The following is a 20,106-nucleotide window of genomic DNA, read 5'->3' as shown; positions in this document are numbered from 1 at the left end:
CAAAGCAAAGAGCACACACACACACACACGGGCGCGCACACGCACACACACACACCATAGATGCAGGCCACTATAAGAGCCAATGGCTCCCTACAGAACAGAATGTACACACACACATACATATGCAGATACACACACACACACACACACACACACACACACACACACACACACACACACACACACACACACACACACACACACACACACACACACACACACACACTCCACATTAATGTAGTTCAAAAGAATTGAAGAGAATAAAAATGTTTCATTTGACGATCCATCCAAACCCCACACTTGATGCTGGAGTTATTTTATTGGCAATTAACACTTGATGGAAAAACAAACAAAAATTCCCAAAAATGATTATTCTCATATTTTTGTTCGTTAAATAAGTTGCAAAATGGATAGAAGATACAGTCATGAAAATGAGAATGTTACAAATAATGATGTCTAATTGAAATAACAATTACAGTACAGTAAACATTTACAGCAATCATTTTGATTCATGTTTATAAAGTGTGAAGTAATCAATCAAAAATCATAAAAAACAAACAGTTACAATCCAGTTGGAATTAGAGATTAGCATAACAGTTCATGTGAAGTTCAATGTCCTATTTAGAATACTTTTGCATTTTGTTCTTGAGTTGAGTTGATACAACACCAATTTTCAGAGGAAGTGAAATTTATTAATTATTAAAACATATAAAACTTGGAAAATTCATGGAGAAAGGTGACAGAGATGACCATAATCACTGTTGTATATCAAAGCTATATCAGGTCTAATATATGTAGAAAATCTCCTTTCCACCAGTACTAGATCACCCAGTTCTCTCTGTGGTCTAGTGTAAAAGAAGGAAGTACAGATGAAACTGAATGAAACTAAAGCAGATATATCAGTAACATACCAGTAGGATATAAATGTAATTTAGCTGAAGATACTATAGAAAAGCACTTTTCTAGGTTAACTTACTCTCAGATTAAATCCTAGAATGTAGCTGAGATGAACATCTTAAAATAATAATAATACACACTACCTACTTACTGTGTCTGGACTATGACATGGAACCATTCTGTAAAACATTATTATTATGAATTATTTTATATTCAACCTGAAATTCACTTTTGAATTCACCCTGATGAACACAAAATTATAAATCTAAAACACATTTAGAACAGGCAGAAGAAAAGTGACCAATCAGGTAGATCGTGAATATTTTGAGCCTCCATCTGTTGCTTTGTGTTTTCTGAGAGAAAATGTTGGGGAAAATGTTTCACCTTTATTTATCTTTATTTTATTTCTGTTTTAAATAACATCATGATTTTTATTTGTAAATAAAATATGAATGTAATTATATTTATGTTTTAAGTTTTGATCTGTTTTATCAACTTCATCAGCTGAACTTAATACATTGTGTAGCTCAAATTAATTCTGCAGTAAAACTGTGAACTGTAAATAATTATACATGGTTAATTATTGTATTAATAGTTGATTGGTAACAATCATAAAAAACAGACTGTAGGATTAATATTGTTTTCACTTATAGCTGTATTTAAAATGAAGCAGAAAAACTAAAATATTTCTTTTAACCTAATTGTTTAATAGATGAGTAAATTTGGGAGATTTAAATTCATTAAGTCTTAAATACAGGAGAGATGATCAGTGGTGCTGAATTTTTACCTTCTTTATTTAAATAAGGACTGAAATATGGATAGAGTTTCTCCGTGAAAGACTGACCAGTGAAAGAGTAGATATGAGATCTGGACTTCACATCATAAAAGGAGACCAGACCCTCCTCATAATCCACAAACACCCCCACAACCTCCACCTTCTCTCTCAGTGTGAGGGGGACAGGGGGACCAGCACAAGCCTGATACTGATTCTCATTCCTCAGCCACACAGTCCAGAATCCATTCTGAGGGGTCAGTGTAATATGTCCCTTCCTGTTAATGGACTGTGTGGCAACTCCAACATCCCAGTCAGTTTTCCCTCTAACCTGCAACTCATAATAAAATCTCCCTGAGGAGAAACTCTGCTTTCCCAAAACAGATACACAATAATTAAATCTCTGTGGTGTATCAGGGAGATTCTGTCGCATGTCTCCATGTGTCACTTGTTTTCCATCAGCAGACAGGATGAGATATGGATGAGCTGTATCATGATCCAGAGTCACATCCACTGAGAGAAATACACAATGTGTGATTTGAGTAAACAGGTAAAAAATATGAAATCATCATCCAGTGGATCAGATTTATTATTGATTTATAAGAAGATTTGAAGAAGAATAAATAAATGAAAAAAGGAAAAAACCTTTTTTCCATCTTAGAGATATATATGTGTTTGTAATTTGTATTTTTCAGGAAATACATAAAGAGTCACATAACATGAGAGAAAAACATATAAGGAAAAAATCCTGATGGACAAAATAGTACAGTAATAGTCTCTATACAGTACATTTTACATTTATATTTTCACCATTTGGCAGACTCCCTTATCCAGAGTGACTTACATTTTTATCTCATTTTATACAACTGGGCAATTGAGGCTTAAGGGCCTTTCTCCGGAGCAAAGCAGTGATAAATTAATGGTCTGGGGATCGAGCTCACAACCTTCCTGTGAGTACCCCAATACCTTAACCACAAGGCTAAGACCTGAATTTCTACATGTTTTTCTTTTTTTTTTTTTTTATTAAAAAAAGAGTGTTTAGGGTGACATTTAATGTTAATATACAAATGTATTATTGTTGTAGAACAAATCCATGACTTCTAAGTTCAAGCTTTGCTTGTAAATGATAGACACACTGCATGGTGTAAAAATTCATTTCAAACTGCCTAAATATCAAACTCTGACCTTTGGCAGGCATGAAGATTACATTTAGATTTGATAGATTTCTTTACCCACCTTTTTTCATGCAGTTAAAAATAGCTCTCAAAGTTAAACAAAGTTAATCTCTGTACGAACATTAGTGAAATGTAAGAAGATGATCAGTGTTTCTAAAGTAGAAAGGGGTTTAAGGGCTTTAGTACATGACAATAATAAGGAGCTATAGTGAGGAGAATTATGAGACACTTTAATACTCCTTTTATCTGGAGAGATCTACAGATGAAAATAAGCATGATGATGCAGTGGTGTAATGCTGATATGTACATTTTAATATGAGAGGAAATCAGAAAGCTCACTGTACCTGCATACTGCTGAATCCTCTTCAGTTCTGTGGAAACTAATTACAACAAAACATCACTCTCATTAGATTTCAGATGTTATTGGTATTTTTTATTTAGATTTTGCAAAAATATATCTAAAACATCTACTTTAGTCTATTATAAGAGACTTTTTTTTGTCAAATCTAAAGTACAAACAAATTTCTCACCTGTTTCCTTTAACTTGTCATCGAGTGTTTTATTGAGTTTCTCATTCAAAGTCTGCTGAAGCTGAGACAGAGCTGTCCTCACAGTGTCCTCACTCACATCAGTGTTAATACTGATCCCAGTCCAGTTCTTGGTGTGTGGAAGGCTGCATATGGAGGAGTAAATCTACAGTAGAGCAGGACAGAGGAGAAATCCCTCAGCATGGTGAGTGTTGTTCTGTGATGTTCTGCATTGTCAGTGAGCAGAGAGAGGAACACTGACCTGTAGGAGGTGGAGATGCTCCTCAGTGTGTGAGAGCTGCTCCAGCTCAGTGTTTCTCCTCTTTAGCACACTGATTTCCTGCTCCAGCTCTTTAATGAGTCCTTCAGCCTGCATCTCTGCTGCTTTCTGCTTCTCCTCCATCACCTCCAGCAGCTCAGCCTGACTTCTCTCAATGGAGCGAATCAGAGCAGTGAAAACTTCAACACTGTCTGCTTTCTCTTTCTCTGTGCTTCTCTAAAGGAGGAAAACATTTTCACTTCCATCAGATAACACTGAATAGTGAACTAATGTTTAATGCAGTTGTACATTTTTACAACATAAAAAAGTGAATAGAGAAGATATATGTCACATTTTTACACACCTTATTTTGCTCTAGTGAGTGTTTGATCTCTTTAATCATCATCAGTCGGTCCTGAATCATCTGATGCACATCTGTGTGTGTTTTCACCAGCTGAGTCTGACAATAGAGCAGAAGACAATATATATAGGCAAATTTCTTTTTGTGTAAAGTAGTTTTATATAACTGTTTTGTAATTTTTTTTATATATACAGTATGGCAATTTCAATGAGTTCTATTTGATCAAATGTCTACATTTTAGACACTCATATAGGAAAGAGTGCAATCTAACTGTATAATCGTGCACTGAAGGGTTAAAGGCTTAACATTTACTTCATCACAGTATCAGGAATACTGGATAAATTAATTTGCATTATCTTTCTTAATGTATATAGCTGATATTAATCAGTGTTTCTCACCTTCCTCTCTCTGCTCTCCTCCTCTATAGGAACAGTGTTGTGATTCTTGTGGTCTCCATCAATACAGAACTGACACACACACGTCTGATCATCTCTACAGAACAGCTCCAGAGCTCTCTCATGTTTCTGGCATATGTAGTCCTCCAGGTTCTCCACAGGGTTTATTAGTTTGTGCTTCTTATGTTTGGGCATATTATTATGAAACTCTAAATGGGTTTTACACAAACTAGCACAACAATCCAGACAGGATTTCAGGGCCTTCAGCTTCTCTCCACTGCAGGCATCACAAAGAACCTCAGGTTTGTCAACAGCACTTTTCTTCTTGAAGTGATCTGCAACATCTCTCAGTGTTGTATTAATCTTCAGTTCAGGTCTCTTGGTGAATTTCTCTTTACATAATGGACAGAGACAGTGTTGACTCTTGTCCCAGCACTGTGTAAGGCAGCTCTTACAGAAGTTGTGTCCACATGGAGTGGTGACTGGATCAGTGAACACATCCAGACAAATCGAACACAGCAGCTGATCTTCAGACAGGAGACTGCTGGAGTCATGAGAACCTAAATTTCATAGATTATGTAAGTAAATATAGAATTTTAGGTAAGTTAAAAATTATACACATGAACTCTCACTGAACTGGGTTTTGTTTGACTTAAGTGATATACTTAATTTGATGAACATTTGTCTGTTTGTCTTCTTTTCCACCACACACACACACAAACAAGCGCACACACACACACACACACACACTCACAGTCACACACTCACATACACAGACAGACACACACACACTCACAGACACAAACACAGACACACACACACAGACATACACACACACAGACAGACACAAACACACACAGACACAAACACAGACAGACACACACACATACACACACATACAGACACACACACAGACACAAACACACACAGACAGACAGACAGACACACACACACACACACACACACACACACACACACACAGAGACAGACAGACAGACAGACAGACACACACACACACACACACACACACACACACAGACAGACAGACACACACGCACACACATTTCATTTATTTATTCTTTAGGAATGTTTTATAAATGTATTTTCATTCAAAAAAACACAATCATGGTAGATAATTGCGGTTTTCTTTAACACTGTGAAAAGATCCACTGTACACTCAACTGACTGGTTTAACTGGACATAGTTCAAAGTGACTTTCATGAATGATTTGTGTTACTTACAATAATCTGGTGTATCTATGCTTTTTCTTCTGCCTTTTCTTAGTTGTGGTGATGAAGGTTCTGCCATTTTAAGTTCCTGTTAAAACTTTACATCAAAAATTGTTCATTACACACATTTAATAGCATGTATGAATTGTTAAACCTGTTACCTTAAAGATGAATAATGAACCAATCATAAGCAAGGATGCTGAAAAGTTGTTTAAAAGCCTTTTGTTTGTCGAAATTGTGTGATTCTGTTCAGTTCATTGTTCTAACAAAGGTTTAACTGCTAGCATGAAATACAACTCAACACTTTCCTTGAACAGTAAAGTACATATAGTTTTTACATAGTTTTATTTTTCTCCTTACTTCTTTTGAGAGTCAGACTTGTCTGTGTTTACACTCCTCTTGAAGTCTTTCTGTAGTCTTTCGTATATTCTTCTGTAAAAAGAGAGATTTTATCTCGACGTATGTTTTCCAACGTATTCTCTTTCACTTTCAGTTACATAGAATGATATTACTTCCTTATTTACTGCACATAGGTGTTGTGTAATGTTGTGTTAATAGTGAAGGAATCGACTCTTTGAACTACTCACAATTGCAATGCTTGGCTGATTTGATTATTTTATTTAATTTTTTTTACACAGATTTTATAACATGCAATATAAAATTATTGTCTTTTTTTTTTCCAAAGTTTAAAAACAAAAACAAAAAACCCTGAACAAATAGGAAATATTGATTCAGTTTCCAAACAGTGATGAACAGTTGATCACGTGATTATTCCTCTTCAATTTGGGTGGGGTGTGTGTGTGTGTGTTGGGGGGGGGGGGGGGGTGTTTGCCCGAAAATTCTTTGTAGACTTCCATAAAGTGAAAGATTAACACACAATGCTCATTACATTTTATTCACTAATACACTTTATTTCAACAAGCATGCCTATTAAACAATTTATGTTTCAACTTATTAACACTAATAAAATAATTATTATATAACTACTATCATTATAGAGCTTTTCGCTTATTACAAAGGTTATAAGATAAAAAAAGTTTGAATAAAAAATTGATAGGAAAAAAAAGTGTTTGAAGGTTTGAAGTTACATAAATGTTCTTTGATTGAATCACAAAGAGTCTTTCCACTGTTCAATGGCCTTCACAGATGCTGGACAGTACCATTTACCTTTAATTTGAGTATGGCCAGTAAGTTTGTTCTTTGACTGACCACATAATTTACTGTGGTAGTGGTAGCCTTCTTTTGACAGACACTTTTTTGGTGGCTCCCCTCTTGCCACAAGCTCTGCCTTTCGCAGTTTCCATGCGCGTTGTTGGTTCTGGGACTGTGGGACTGGAGCTTTTGGCTGGGGACCTGGCAAAATGATAAAGAACGCTGAGACAAAGGTGCTGGCACTGATGGGTGATGACCAGGCAGAAAGGATGTATAACCCAGAGATATACATCTCTGGAACTGATGGGTGATGACCCTGCTGATTTGAAAATCCAGGCCAGTTAATCCACACAGGATCATGCTTGACACTAGGCCAGAAAGAAGATTCACATGCCATATGAGTCAGGTTGGTGCCAGGTGCAGCATTTACATTTACAGCAGCATTTGGCAGACGCCCTTATCCAGAGCGACGTACATAAGTGCTTAAATCTCTAACATTGAATACATTAATGCTGGTTCACTAGGTTACATACTTAAGATACCATGAGTTTAAAACATTTGTTCAAAGTTACAATGAAAAAGTCTCAAAGATTTTTTTTTTTTAAATGCAAAAGAGGTCACATCTGCATGAGTTCTTGAGTGTTTGTGGTGGTGAATTACTGCCTCACCCTTAACATTTTCAGGCTCCTGGAACTCAACAATGGCATGTCCATGTTCCACGGGTGCTCTTTGAAGCCCTCTTGGGTTTGGCAGTAAATGCTTTGCCACACTGATCTGCTGGGGAAGCTACACTCCTTGCAGCAAAGTGTCCCGTTCAGTTCTCTTTTGTCAGTCAAGCAGCCTGACAAAACAAATCCATTTGAGAACAATATTTTTTTTTAAAGTAAATAAATTTATGATAAATATACCTTTTAAATATATATGATTTTCTCAGTACAATACACTTGGAGTTCAGTACACACATTCAGTCAAAGGAAAGCGGTAATTGAACTTGAAGACAAGCCCCTTGACCATCGTGACACTTTTTATGTTGATGGCATCAAATTTGACAAGTTTGTCAAAATTGTTAACCGTCAATTGCCAGGGATTTGTCACTTTACACATAAACAAAACTCCAATTGAAGTGAAAGTAGATACTAGGGCAAAATGTAACGTAATGTCACAAATGATTCATTGCCAACAACGAACGACCAGTGAAGCAATCAAAGAGACCTAAACTAGTAGCTTATGGTGGAAGTAAAATCGAAAGAAAAGGCTTAATGACATTACAGTGTGGCCTCAATGGGCAAAATCATTCACTTCCATTCTTCTTGGTAATCAAGATGTCCAACCATGGGAGCTGCATACTAGCATTTCTAAGAGGGTTTATGAAAGATTAGTTGTTTTTAGACAAAGTAATTAATTCTGACACATTCGGATGAGCAGCTGATCACATAATCACACGATTATCCTTCCTGAATAACACCAACTCTGCCTCAGTGTCACCACTACTAGTTAACATGACCAATCAATGGGTAAGCTTTTGATTTCAGAAATTCCAGAGATGAGATGCTGGGTGATATATGGAATATGGACTGGAATGTATGTATTCTCAGTTTGAATTATTATTTCTTATGTTGTACATATTGTAAACAAACACAGAAAACAGTGAACATCAAGACCTGTCTTTAAGTACAATGTTGGCAACTTTAAAAACTAGCCAGCAAGGCAAGATCAACAACCAGAATAGCAGGTTAAGGCACATTAAGCATTGCATTACTTCACAACTGGATGAATGACCTGTCTGTTTATAAAGGTGTGTGTGAAGGGGAACAGATTTGCATGATTAGAACTCAGGTGACTGTGAACAAGTGTCTTTGTTCGAATGTTTATGCTGACTTCATTGTAGATCATGTAACCATGTTTGTAAGCTACAGTGTGTAATCTGAAGTGGAGTTTCTGGGGGTTTAATTGGGCATCACATGCTTCTCTGAAAATAAATAAATAAATAAAACGAAGGGTCTGTTTATCAGATAGATGAAACACCATCCTTTAATCCATTAGAACACAAGGAATATGACTTGAAATGTGCCAAAATTTCTGCACACCAAAAAGATACAAGAAAACATCTCGAGTTAAATCTGTACTTTAAAGTCTGACTATTTTGTTCCCAGTTAAATGAACGCCTGACTATCCATATTTAAATATGGAAACACCTACATATATTAAAGAAATAGATATATAAAAATAAAAATACTCAAAGTTTATTATAGACTATTATAAATTTATTTTCTCTTATCTAAAAAGTCCATTTGAATCACCTCAGTTTTACAAATAAAACTTTTTGTAGTGACGTTAATATAATTCTATGATAACAATAATACTAAATAGATTTAGTATTAAACAATATATTTATAGATATATTAAACATTGTTCATATTTGTGTGGCTATAGAGATAAAACAGCATGTAAGTTGTCACACCTAAACTAAAAATCTAAAGCGCTGGAAAATAAAACTTCATAATGTTTCCACGGAGAATTTATTGTCCTTTCTGCCTCCTTTAGCTAAAATGAATCACCAGTCATATGTATATACACCTGTAAACATACACAACCCTGACTGAGGTAAAGTGTTAGCCGGATGCTAGTGCTAACACTAACTAGCATCATTTATAAACACAAACTTGGTGCTCCTTTACAACTTCACTCAGACACGGATATCGCTCTGATATCCATCGGTAAAATTTAGGAAGCCCCATCTTGCCGAGAAAAACAACAAAAATGCAGCAATTTCTCACGCGGACATGAAGAGCTGCATCAGGGCTGACAGCTTTTGAGTTCAGCTTAAGCACTATTCAGATAGGATTAGTTCTATGTGGGGACGTGGGGATAAAGTAATTATTACCAGACCTTCTCTGTGATTTTAGTCCCGTCCGAATGTGCCATCTCGGTAATCATTACGGACAATGTCATTAAAGATTACGGTGACTTTTACCTTCTGTAAAAAGGTCCAGAAAAGTTACCTAAGGTAATACTAATCCCGTCCAAAAAGACCCGCTGTAAATATGTACAGTAAAATTTCGTCATTTCCTGTTTAAAAGTTTTCCTGTTTTTGGCCCGTTTTTCAAGCATGGAGGTGACATGTTGTCTGTTTGCGCACGTGATAACAGGAAGCAACGTCATACGCACATGACGACAAGGAGGTTACAGTACTGTGGTGCATAAAGCGAGTTACCCCTCCCACTTCTGCTAGTTTTACTGAGATGTCTTGTCCCATGTGAATTGGCCAATTAATATTACAGACGTCCTGAGGTAAAATTGCATTACTCCACGTCCCCACGTAGAACTAATCCCGTCTGAATAGTGCTTTAGAGTGAGATTTTGGGGGTGGGGCTTTGGTTATGGGGAGGGGCTTATGGAGAGGCGTGGCTTGCATTAGCAGAAGTCTATTAAGTATATATTGATTGTCAACATATTTGGTATCTGTACAGAATTTCTTGGGAGATTTACATCACATTTAATTTTCACAAACATTTTACAGAAATAGGACATTTCTCATGCTACCAATCAGGTTACACTATGAAATTAATGAAGCTCCCTCAGCTGTCCATCCTTTTAGAAATTTGCTTACTAGTATGGGTGTGGCTTTCCACCAAAGACCTCTCTTTGAAGCTGGCATGCAGGAAGCTTGCTCCCTGGTTCGTTGGTCCATTCCCCATATCCAAGGTGATAAACCCGGTTGTGGTCCGGCTCAAGCTCCCCAGGGTGTTGCGCATCCACCCCGGTTTTCACGTTTCACGTTCCCAGACTGAAACCTTTCCGGGCCTGTGCACTGGTTCCCTCAACCAGACCCCCTCCTCCTGCCTGGGTCATTGATGGGGGTCCTGCTTTTACTGTCCTTGAGAGGATTTGCAAAGAGCAACGGCAGAAAATCCCCTAATCCAGATGTGAAATGATTGATGTGTCATTTCACATTTTGACATGTTACAACAACAAACAAAAATGTATTTTTTTAGGATTTTATGTGATAGACCAAAACAAAGTGGCAGGAAAATGATAACTGGTGTCCAAATATTTTTTACAATATCAATATTATTATAAACACCTGAAATGTGCAGTGTTGTATAAAGTACCAGAAAGCAATACTTTTTCTAGTACAATTATCGTACTAGAAAAATACTTTGGTACAGTAGAAGTGAAAAGTTACCCTTTAGATTATTACTCAAGTAAAAGTCTTAAAGTATCTGATATTAAGTATCAGAAGTAACTTTCTGATATTTAATGTACTTAAGTATTTGAAGTAAAAGTAAAAAGTAAAATTTCAGTGATTTTCGGTAGGCATATGAGGCACTTCATCTGGTAGGAAGAATCTTCCATTCCAATGTACAGAAACATTTCTTGCAAATACGGCCACGGATGTTTAACGTTATAATTTTCACCCTGTTCACCGAGTTCACCACTATCATCGGGGTGCTCCTCTATGATAGTGGGAGGTCCTCCAGTAGGTGCTTCCATGGCAGTTTCAGTTGTGCTTCCTCCTCCTTCAGCAACATTACACTGAAATAGAGCATGTGGATGTGCGTAATGCAATCTAGGGGCAGTGATTCGGCAAACCTCCCTTATTGCAGTCGCGCACACATTTCTTCTGATTTTATTTTGTAGTAATGAGTAACAAAGATACTTAGTGGAAATATATCGGAGTAAATTTATTGTATTTGTACGGAGCAAAAGTATTTGTACTCCGTTACATTACAACACTGGAAATGTGTGGCGTGCATTTATATTCAGCCCCACTGAGTCAATACTTTGTAGAACCAACTTTCACTGCAATTACAGCTGCAAGTCTTTTGGGGTTTGTCTCCCAGTCTTCTTTGCAAAATAGCTCAAGCTCAGTCAAATTGGATGGCGAGCGTCTGTGAACAGCGATTTTCAAATCTCGCCAGAGATTCTCAATAGGATTTAGGTCTGGGATTTGACTGGGCTATTCTAACACATGAATATGCTTTGATTTAAACCAGTCCATTGTAGCTCTGGCTGTATGTTTAGGGTCATTGTCTTACTGCAAGGTGAACCTTTGCCCCAGTCTCAAGTCTTTTGCAGACTCTAACAGGTTTTGATTTAAGATTGCCCTGTATTTGGCTCCATCCATCTTCCCATCAACTCTGACCAGCTTCCCTGTGACGGCTGAAGAAAAGAATCCCCACAACATGATGCTGCCACCACCATGTTTCACGGTGGGGATGGTGTGTTCTGACTGATGTGCAGTGTTAGGTTTCTGCCTCACATAACCTTTTGAATTTTGGCCAAAAAGTTACATTTTGGTCTCATCTGACCAGAGCACCTTCTTCCACATGCTTGCTGTGCCCCCCTCATGCAGGTAATAATTTAAAAATAAAGTAAAAATAAGGTAATAATTTAGTAGACCCATCACCAGTTCTCCTCCCATGCACGGTGTGAGTTATAATGCAGAGTTGATATAGAACATCACATTCTCGACAAAGAGGATTGAGTGAGAGGGCTACATGAGTGTAGAGCTTTAGGTGAGATTGGGTCACAAACTGCTCTCATATGTTGAACATCTATTTTGTTCCTGATGCTTTCAGTTTTATCAGAGAAGAATCTCATAAAGTCCTCACTACTGAACTGTTATGGAATAGTGTGTTCGGATCTCTGTTTTTTTGTTAACCTAACCACTGTGCTATATAAAAACCTGGGATTGTTCTGGTTATTTTCTCAGCCCTAGCAGCTTTTAGAGTCTGTCTATAGCTGGACATATTGTGTTTATATGCAATTCTAAAAACCTCTGATTTAGTTTTTCTCCACTTTCACGCAAGGTTATGGGTTTCTCTCTTGAGAGTGTGAATATGATTATTATACCATGGTGCAGGTGTTTGTCTCTAACATTCTTTAATCCGATTGGGGCAACTGTGTCTAATGTGCTAGTGAATACAGGGCCTGTGCTGTTAGTCATTACATCTAGATCATTTGTGTTTAAGGGTACAGTAAGAAGTACAGATCAGGCAGGTATTTTGTGAATCTGTCTTTAGTGCTCGGAATAATTCTACGGAGTCTATAACATGGTGAGAGACAGTTAGTCTGTTCTACAGGTAGTGTGTACAGTATGAGGTAATGGTCTGTGATGTCATCGCTTTGAGGTATATCTATATCAGTGACATCTATTCTGTGTGATATTATTAAATCTAGCGTATGATTAAGATGATGAGTTGCTCTAGTGATGTTTTGCAGAGGTGCGAAGTATTCAATTCAATTCAATTCAATTCAAGTTTATTTGTATAGCGCTTTTTACAATAGATATTGTCTCAAAGCAGCTTTACAGAACATAAACACAGAGCAGAAGGTAAACATAATTAATGATAAAGGAAATAACGAATAATAAAAGAAATAAGAATTAACAGAATAAAAATTCTAGATTATTATTAGATGTATATAGTTCACAGTGTGTATGTATTTATTCCCCTATGAGCAAGTCTGAGATTACTCAGGCAGTAACGGAGTAAAAATACTTCGTTACTGTATCATTTCAGTACTTTACTCCACTATTTATTTTTCGGACAACTTTTTACTTTTACTCATTACATTTTTACACAAATATCTGTACTTTTTACTTCTTAAATTTTCAAAACGGACTCGTTACTTTTAGTATTATTTCTTCTCATTGAGCGCTGTTTCCAGCCTATCATCCTATCATTGTGCGGCTTTTTCCCCATGTGACTGGTGTACTGTATTATTTACTGGCTATCAGACATAGACTAAGGATAGCGGAGCTAACAATGAGCAGCACGCCTACAAAAGGGATGGCTAATGTTAATTCAGAGGGAGTCACCGATGTTAAAATAACTAACAACGAGGACATTCCTGAACAAACATGACCATATATGAGGGAGATGTTAGAAATAATCGGCGTCAAAAAGGATTCCTGGCGAATGCGTTGCGAATTGTGTCATAACCAGGGGCGGATCTAGACCTTTTTTAGGGTGGCTTCAGCCCCCTGTCTGTAATCTCAGCCACCCATCAGAATTTTTACTTTCATAAATAAACAATAAAAATTACGTTAAAATGCAGGACATGTCGTCGGTGGGAAAGAAAATTATTTATCAGTTTGATCCAAGAGCGATTTTTTTGTACTTTGCTTTTACACGAGTGTGTTGTAGTCTTTTAAAAGTGCGTCTTCAGCTGTCTGCTTTATTTGATCGGAAAAGCACAGGTACGCGCAGCGTGCACGCGCAGTCAGAGCTGGAGGCGTTTATCTATAACGTTAATCGGCGGAAAGACGCAAAGACGGCAACCAAAAGCAGTGAACTGTCACTATTCTTATTACCAGAGTTGTCATATAATATATAATATAAAACTCTTCTTGTTTTAAATTCTCACTGAGGGCTAAACCCCCCTAAAGATGAAATCCTAGAACCGCCCCTGATGTCAACCCAAAAAACACTAAGTGCTTAACTTAATTAACATTAATTTTGTCATTTGTAAAACATCACAATAATTTTGAGTTGTTTTCAAGGACAGAGCTGGAATCTCCCTACAGTTTGGGATATGCCCTTGGTGTTGCACTTGGGATACATTATATTTCCAAAAGTATTGGGTCACCTGACCTTTCCTGCTATATGTGGTTGTTTTCTGATCTCATCCATACTGAACACCTTTGGGATGAATGTGAACGCTGACTCCACCCTACCTCACCTACATCAGTGCCTGCCTTTCGTAACACTCTTGTGGCTGATGAACACAAATATCCATTAGCACACTACACATGTACATATACATATAAAATTCATTTTTACTCCTTTGCTTTTACCACCAACTCTGAGTCTGACTGTGTTTTTGAAATGTAGCTCAAAAATACCATCTATCTATCTATCTATCTATCTATCTATCTATCTATCTATCTATCTATCTATCTATGATTAGTATGGTATCATACTTGCAGTCATTTTAGAATATAATCTTACTCCTTATTACACACACATGCATACACAAATAAACATACACACACAAACTAAGGGTGCTTTCACACCTGCCTTGTTTAGTTCGGTTGAATCATTTGGTGCGGTTCGTTTGGGCAAGTGAGAATGCAGCAATCGAACTCTGGTGCGCACCAAAAGTGGACTAAACAAGCGTACCGAGACCTCCTTGAAGAGGTGGTCTCGGTACGCTTTCAAGCGAACTCTGGTACGGTTCGTTTGTGGTGAGAACATGGTCCGAGATTGAATAGATCTAACTGCAAAAGTATTGCGCATTTTGGACTAAACCAGCTGCCATAGTGGGTCGTTGGCAATATTTTCGGAAGATAAGCATGTCACAGTTTCGCAAAAGTAATGCTCGCCGCCTCCTGAAGTGTCTTGCGATGCGTCTTCGCCATTTGCAGTGCATTAAAATTATATTTTAAAGCTGCATCCGCGCTTCATTCTGAAAATTAAGACTTTGCATAGAATGCTGTATACAAGCGATGTAGTAGATTACAACCACAAACATAATTGCATCGCGCAGTTGTCTCTCCATGGTGTACTGTATGCTGTATTTTCCTGTATTTTCCTCTTTTTGTTTACTTCCGGAGTTTTGTTGAAATTTCCCGCACATTTATTCTGACCAATCGAGAAGCAGTTTAGGAAATACATGTGGCCAATGAGTGATGTGGATGTTATCACATGACTGCATTTTGGTTCGTTTCAACCGGTGCGGAACAGAACGATCAGTGTGGTGTGAAAAGGAACCAAAACTGCTGAAAAGATACAATGTATCATTTATTTGCTTTTGGTCCGGACCAAATGAACCGAACTATAGGTGTGAAAGCACCCTAATACAAACCATTGACCTGCTGGTTATGAGCTCTTCCAGCTTCTGCTGCCTCAGATCACTCAGAACAACACTTGTATTGTGGCGCTTCTGCATTAGCTTATATACTGTATATAATTAACCTCTTTCTGAAACGTTAACATTTAAGCATGGGAGTTTTACAACTGGTTGCTGTCATAAAATCTTCGTGACATGCAGGGCAATCATGGAATAGCCAATACAAGCTAGAGAGTCCGTGTTCAACTTCACATCCAGTGGATTTACATCCATCTCTGAACGCATTGTGCAGTATGTACAACTGGCATGAACCAATGTAAATTAGGGACTTTCCCGCATCCTTCTGCACTTGCTTCTGGATTATTTCGAATACTTTCCAGTTGACATTTGGCCCATTCATTGAGATCTGGACAAGATTCTTGATTCCGATCTCTGAGAGCAAGTTATTAATTTTTTCAGCTGATGAATGGCCCATGAACTCTGAGCCGATGTATTTAGTCTTCACCTCGGACCCTTTCCATAGCTTGACACGCATGTCTAACTGTTTAGAATGTAAATAGTGATTCAGGCTTTTGTCAAAGAGCACAACATAGACGCTTTGCTTCGATACAACTGCCAAAGTCAATTTCTTAAAAGAAGCCAGTCCAAAAGTGCATAAATATGAGCACTTGCCTTTGCCGCATTCAAGGCTGGCTGCTATCTTGCTGTCTGAGAACATAGTCTGAAAAAGCTGGCCTGTGTTTTCACAAGACTTGTAGGAATAGTGTGAATTAGCCACGTTTAGCACCCACAGTACCTCTACAGTTAGGGTTTTGTTTCTGGATACAGCACTCAAAATGGGCCCTTGTTTTACAGTGGATGAGAAGAAGAGTCCATCTGTAACTGAATTTCCTGTCTTTTGAGTTACAACCCTGACACCATTTGCTATTGAATTGAAATCAATTATTGCTATTGAATTATTTCTCTACTGATTATGTCTTTACAGTAAGTCTACAGGAGAGTTCAAATACTGTATGTCAGGGTCATAACCCGAAAGACAGGAAATTAAACTACAGACGAACTTTGCTTTTCCATTCGAAATGTGACATACATTGTGCCTTCAAAACGATGGTATCATTTTTAATATTGTCACTCCATACACACACAGTTCTCATACCGGATCGAGATTTGATAAAGATGACAAGAATAAGAGAGTCACACACCAAAGCATTTCCCCTGATAGACAGAGTATCGTAAGACAAAGCTAGAAGCTTCTTTTTCTGAGTCAACACATTTTTATTTTGTATCACATGATACATTTTCATTGGTCCCCTTTTTTCTATCTTTATCTCTTTCTGTAACTTTGCTGCACATTGAATTTGTCCAAATGTATTTCTTTAAACATGATTAAAAATTAAGCCCAAAGGTTTAATGTGGTCAAAAAATCTGTTTGAAAAAACGTGGAGCTTTTAGGTTTTTTGTTTAACAAGGAGCTTAATGTGACTTATGCCAGATGATATTAAGCAGGCATTGTGTAATTGTTCATTTAGATTTTGTGATTAACTTTTTGATTTGTATGGCTACGTTTTTTTTCCATTCACAAAAGTACGTGGTTTAAATCTAAACTTCAGTCAGTGGTTAAACAGATGTATAAAACATTAAAATGGGTTCATAATACAATTACTACATTATGAGGCACAGTATCCTGCCTTGATGCCCGATGTCTGGTCTGAAAAGTCTGGGAACCCCTGCGTTAAAGGAATACAGGCCATTCATGGCAAATATTAAAATTAAATACATGTTAGTAGTTTCCAAGAGTCACACTGTTCTGGTGGATGAATGATGCTTTATTAGCTACAGTATACAGCCTATTAAATATTCAAACATCACTTAAACAGATGAAGTAAATAGTTAACTGTGAATTTTTTTATAGTAATGATGTAAAATAGATCAAATAACTTAAAAATAAATAGAAATCAGTCAACTAAATGAATTCAGTAGAATACATATTTTGTTTACAAAAAAATATAATTCAAATCAAACATCTGAAACATACAATAAAATACAAAGATAAAACATCATAATTAAATCTTAATTTGAAACAAACAACAACAACAACAACAACAAAAAAACCCAATAAGGAACATGTTCAGGTATTTAATCAGTAAAAAATAATACCTGAACAATCACAAAATAAAATATACAAATAACAGAGGGTAACAGGTAGTAACAGAGCAGGCGACAGATATGGGCGATTTCTGAGCCGTGGGTTGTGTGTGTTACTGACCAACATGCACAAAAGAGTCATCAAAAACAGACACAGAGGGAAAGAAAACATTCCAAAAAATCAAACCAGCTGAACCAAAAAATCGAACCAAAAAATCTTTCCAGCTGAATGTAAATCTTGTGTGTGTGTACCTGTTGGTCCTGCAGCAGCAGCCAGATGGCTGTGCTGAATCCAGCGGTCTTTGTAGTTCAAAGATCTGCATTTCAGCAGCCCTGGTGCAACGTGGAGATGTTGTCCACAAACTACACATCAATCAATTATAATAATCAACTAAAAAAGTGTCACCAGTTTACACATAGTTTAATACAGCTGTATGTGAAACAGAAAATAAAAACTCAGGACTGAAACCAAATATCAGAATTCAGATCCCACAAAACCCAAAACCAATGAAAATCAGAGAAAATGTCTTATTAAAAATATAATCACCATAGTCTGTTAACTATCTGTTAATATCTATTAACTGGTTAGAAAAGTTAATGTCTTCTCATCTAATAGCATTTTTAGATAAAACTATTCCTAAATATTTCACTTCGTCTTTAACCTCAATTGAAGAGATGATAGAGTCCGTTGATGAGTGAATGGGAAGTAGCTCACATTTTTTAATATTAAGGGTTAATCCTGAAGCTTTAGAGAAAATCGAGACTGAATTTAGGGCAACATCAAACATGAATTTATTCTTTAAAAGGATTGCTGTGTTGTCTGCAAATTGACTAATTTTAAATTCCTTGTCAAATATTGAGATCCCATGCAAATCAGGGTTAGTTATTAATGAACAATATAAGTGATTGAGTGGCTAGAATAAACAGTTTGGGAGAAATCAGGCATCCCTGCCTTATACCACGGAGCACTTCAAACCTAGGAGTTATACTAGGATCCAGGGATACAGAACTATATGTCAGTATAAAACATCTTAATTATTTTACAAAAATTACTCCCAAAACCTAAAAAAATCTAAGATTTCAAATAAAAAAGTATGTTCAACAGTATCAAATGTCTTGTAAAAGTCAAGAAATAAAATAAAAATCATTATTTTAAAGTGTTAGCACAAAATTCTCTCTGTTATTAGTGATAGTGATTTCGGCACCAGTGGTTTAAAAGAGGGCGGGGCGCATGCACACTTCGTGGAATCAATTCATCTTCCCTCGGATAGTAATGCCTGGCGGACGGGCGGACGGGCGGACGGGTGGACGGGCGGACGGGCAGACGGGCGGACGGGCGGACGGGCGGACGGGCGGGGCACACACACACAGAGGGAGAGAGAGAGTTCATACCTGGGGGGTATTCCAGAAAGCTTGGTTAACTTACCATTTTATTTACTATGGTTACATACATACCCAGAAAGTTACCTCCGTTTTTGGAACTGAAAGTTGAGGTTATCCACGAACTTACCCTTAAACATACCCAGGTATGTCACATAACCTGCTTTCTGGAATACCCCCCTGATTGAGATTTCATAAAGCTGACAAGGATAAGAGTCACACACCAAAGCATTTTCCCTGATAAACAGTGTATGGCAAGTCAACACTTCTGGGGGGTATTCCAGAAAGCTTGGTAAACTTACCATTTGATAAATCATAACCTCTGGGTTGATTTACCCCAAACAGGCATACCATGAGTATGTCGGTTCCAAAACACCTGAGAAGAGTTAGTTTAATCAACCTCCAACTGGTTACCCAGAGTTTATTCGCATGTATAAAGACATTTTCAATGGATCGCCGATTTCACGAGTCACCATGGAAACTCAAAGCAAAAAAAGAGAGCAGCGTATTTCACAGAGGCGGAGTTGGAGGTTTTAATGCACGCTTATGAAGAGTTTAAGCCAATTATATTAAAAAGAAGCAATACAGCTGCATCGGCTAAAGCAAGATAGTTGGCTTGGCAAAAAATAACAGACAGAGTAAATGCGTGAGTGTATTAAATTTCTTGTAATTTGATTACACAATTACAGAACTATTATTATAACAGGATTTAGTATATTCATTCTGTCATGTAGCTAATAGAAAGAAGACTGAAGCCCCTCACCCCATCTGAGGAGCTGGCTCTGTCCCTTAATAAAGGGCAACCAGTGGTTGCTGGCATTCCAGGATGCAGTTCCTCGCACACACCATGCACCACAAGTGATGGTGAAAAAAATGGTGAAATGTAAGTTTACCTCTATGATTTGTTTTAATTTTTTTGTCCTAATAAATTACTATCTCTGTCACTTAAAGGCTTTTTGAACAAGATACATTTTTATGTAGGCTTATTTTATTTAACTGCATATGATGTATGGGCTAC

The 20,106-nt window shown here is 37.1% G+C and overlaps 1 protein-coding gene across 1 annotated transcript; it reads right to left on the bottom strand.

The window, feature by feature from the left end:
- Positions 1-283: 283 nt before the first annotated feature.
- On the bottom strand, positions 284-6,129 carry LOC113663160 (E3 ubiquitin-protein ligase TRIM39-like). Its single transcript, XM_027178341.2, has 8 exons — positions 5,976-6,129; positions 5,628-5,712; positions 4,390-4,946; positions 3,995-4,090; positions 3,634-3,867; positions 3,375-3,537; positions 3,189-3,224; positions 284-2,182 (listed from the first exon to the last, which is right to left on the bottom strand). The coding sequence occupies exons 2-8, from the start codon at positions 5,692-5,694 to the stop codon at positions 1,638-1,640; spliced, it is 1,698 nt and encodes a 565-aa protein (XP_027034142.2). The 5' UTR covers positions 5,695-5,712; positions 5,976-6,129; the 3' UTR covers positions 284-1,637.
- Between the last annotated feature and the right edge of the window lie 13,977 nt (positions 6,130-20,106).

This window comes from Tachysurus fulvidraco, chromosome 1, assembly GCF_022655615.1.
Source record: "Tachysurus fulvidraco isolate hzauxx_2018 chromosome 1, HZAU_PFXX_2.0, whole genome shotgun sequence".
Lineage (NCBI taxonomy): Eukaryota > Metazoa > Chordata > Actinopteri > Siluriformes > Bagridae > Tachysurus > Tachysurus fulvidraco.
This window is presented reverse-complemented; position numbering and strand designations above follow the sequence as displayed.

Coding starts and splice junctions, on each gene's coding strand:
- LOC113663160 (XM_027178341.2), bottom strand. CDS start 5,694: ATGGCAGAACCTTCATCACCACAACTAAGAAAAGGCAGAAGAAAAAGC. Junction 4,947..5,627: donor CATAGATACACCAGATTATT/GTAAGTAACACA, acceptor TATGAAATTTAG/GTTCTCATGACTCCAGCAGT. Junction 2,183..3,188: donor GAGGATTCAGCAGTATGCAG/GTACAGTGAGCT, acceptor TATTTCTCTCAG/TGGATGTGACTCTGGATCAT.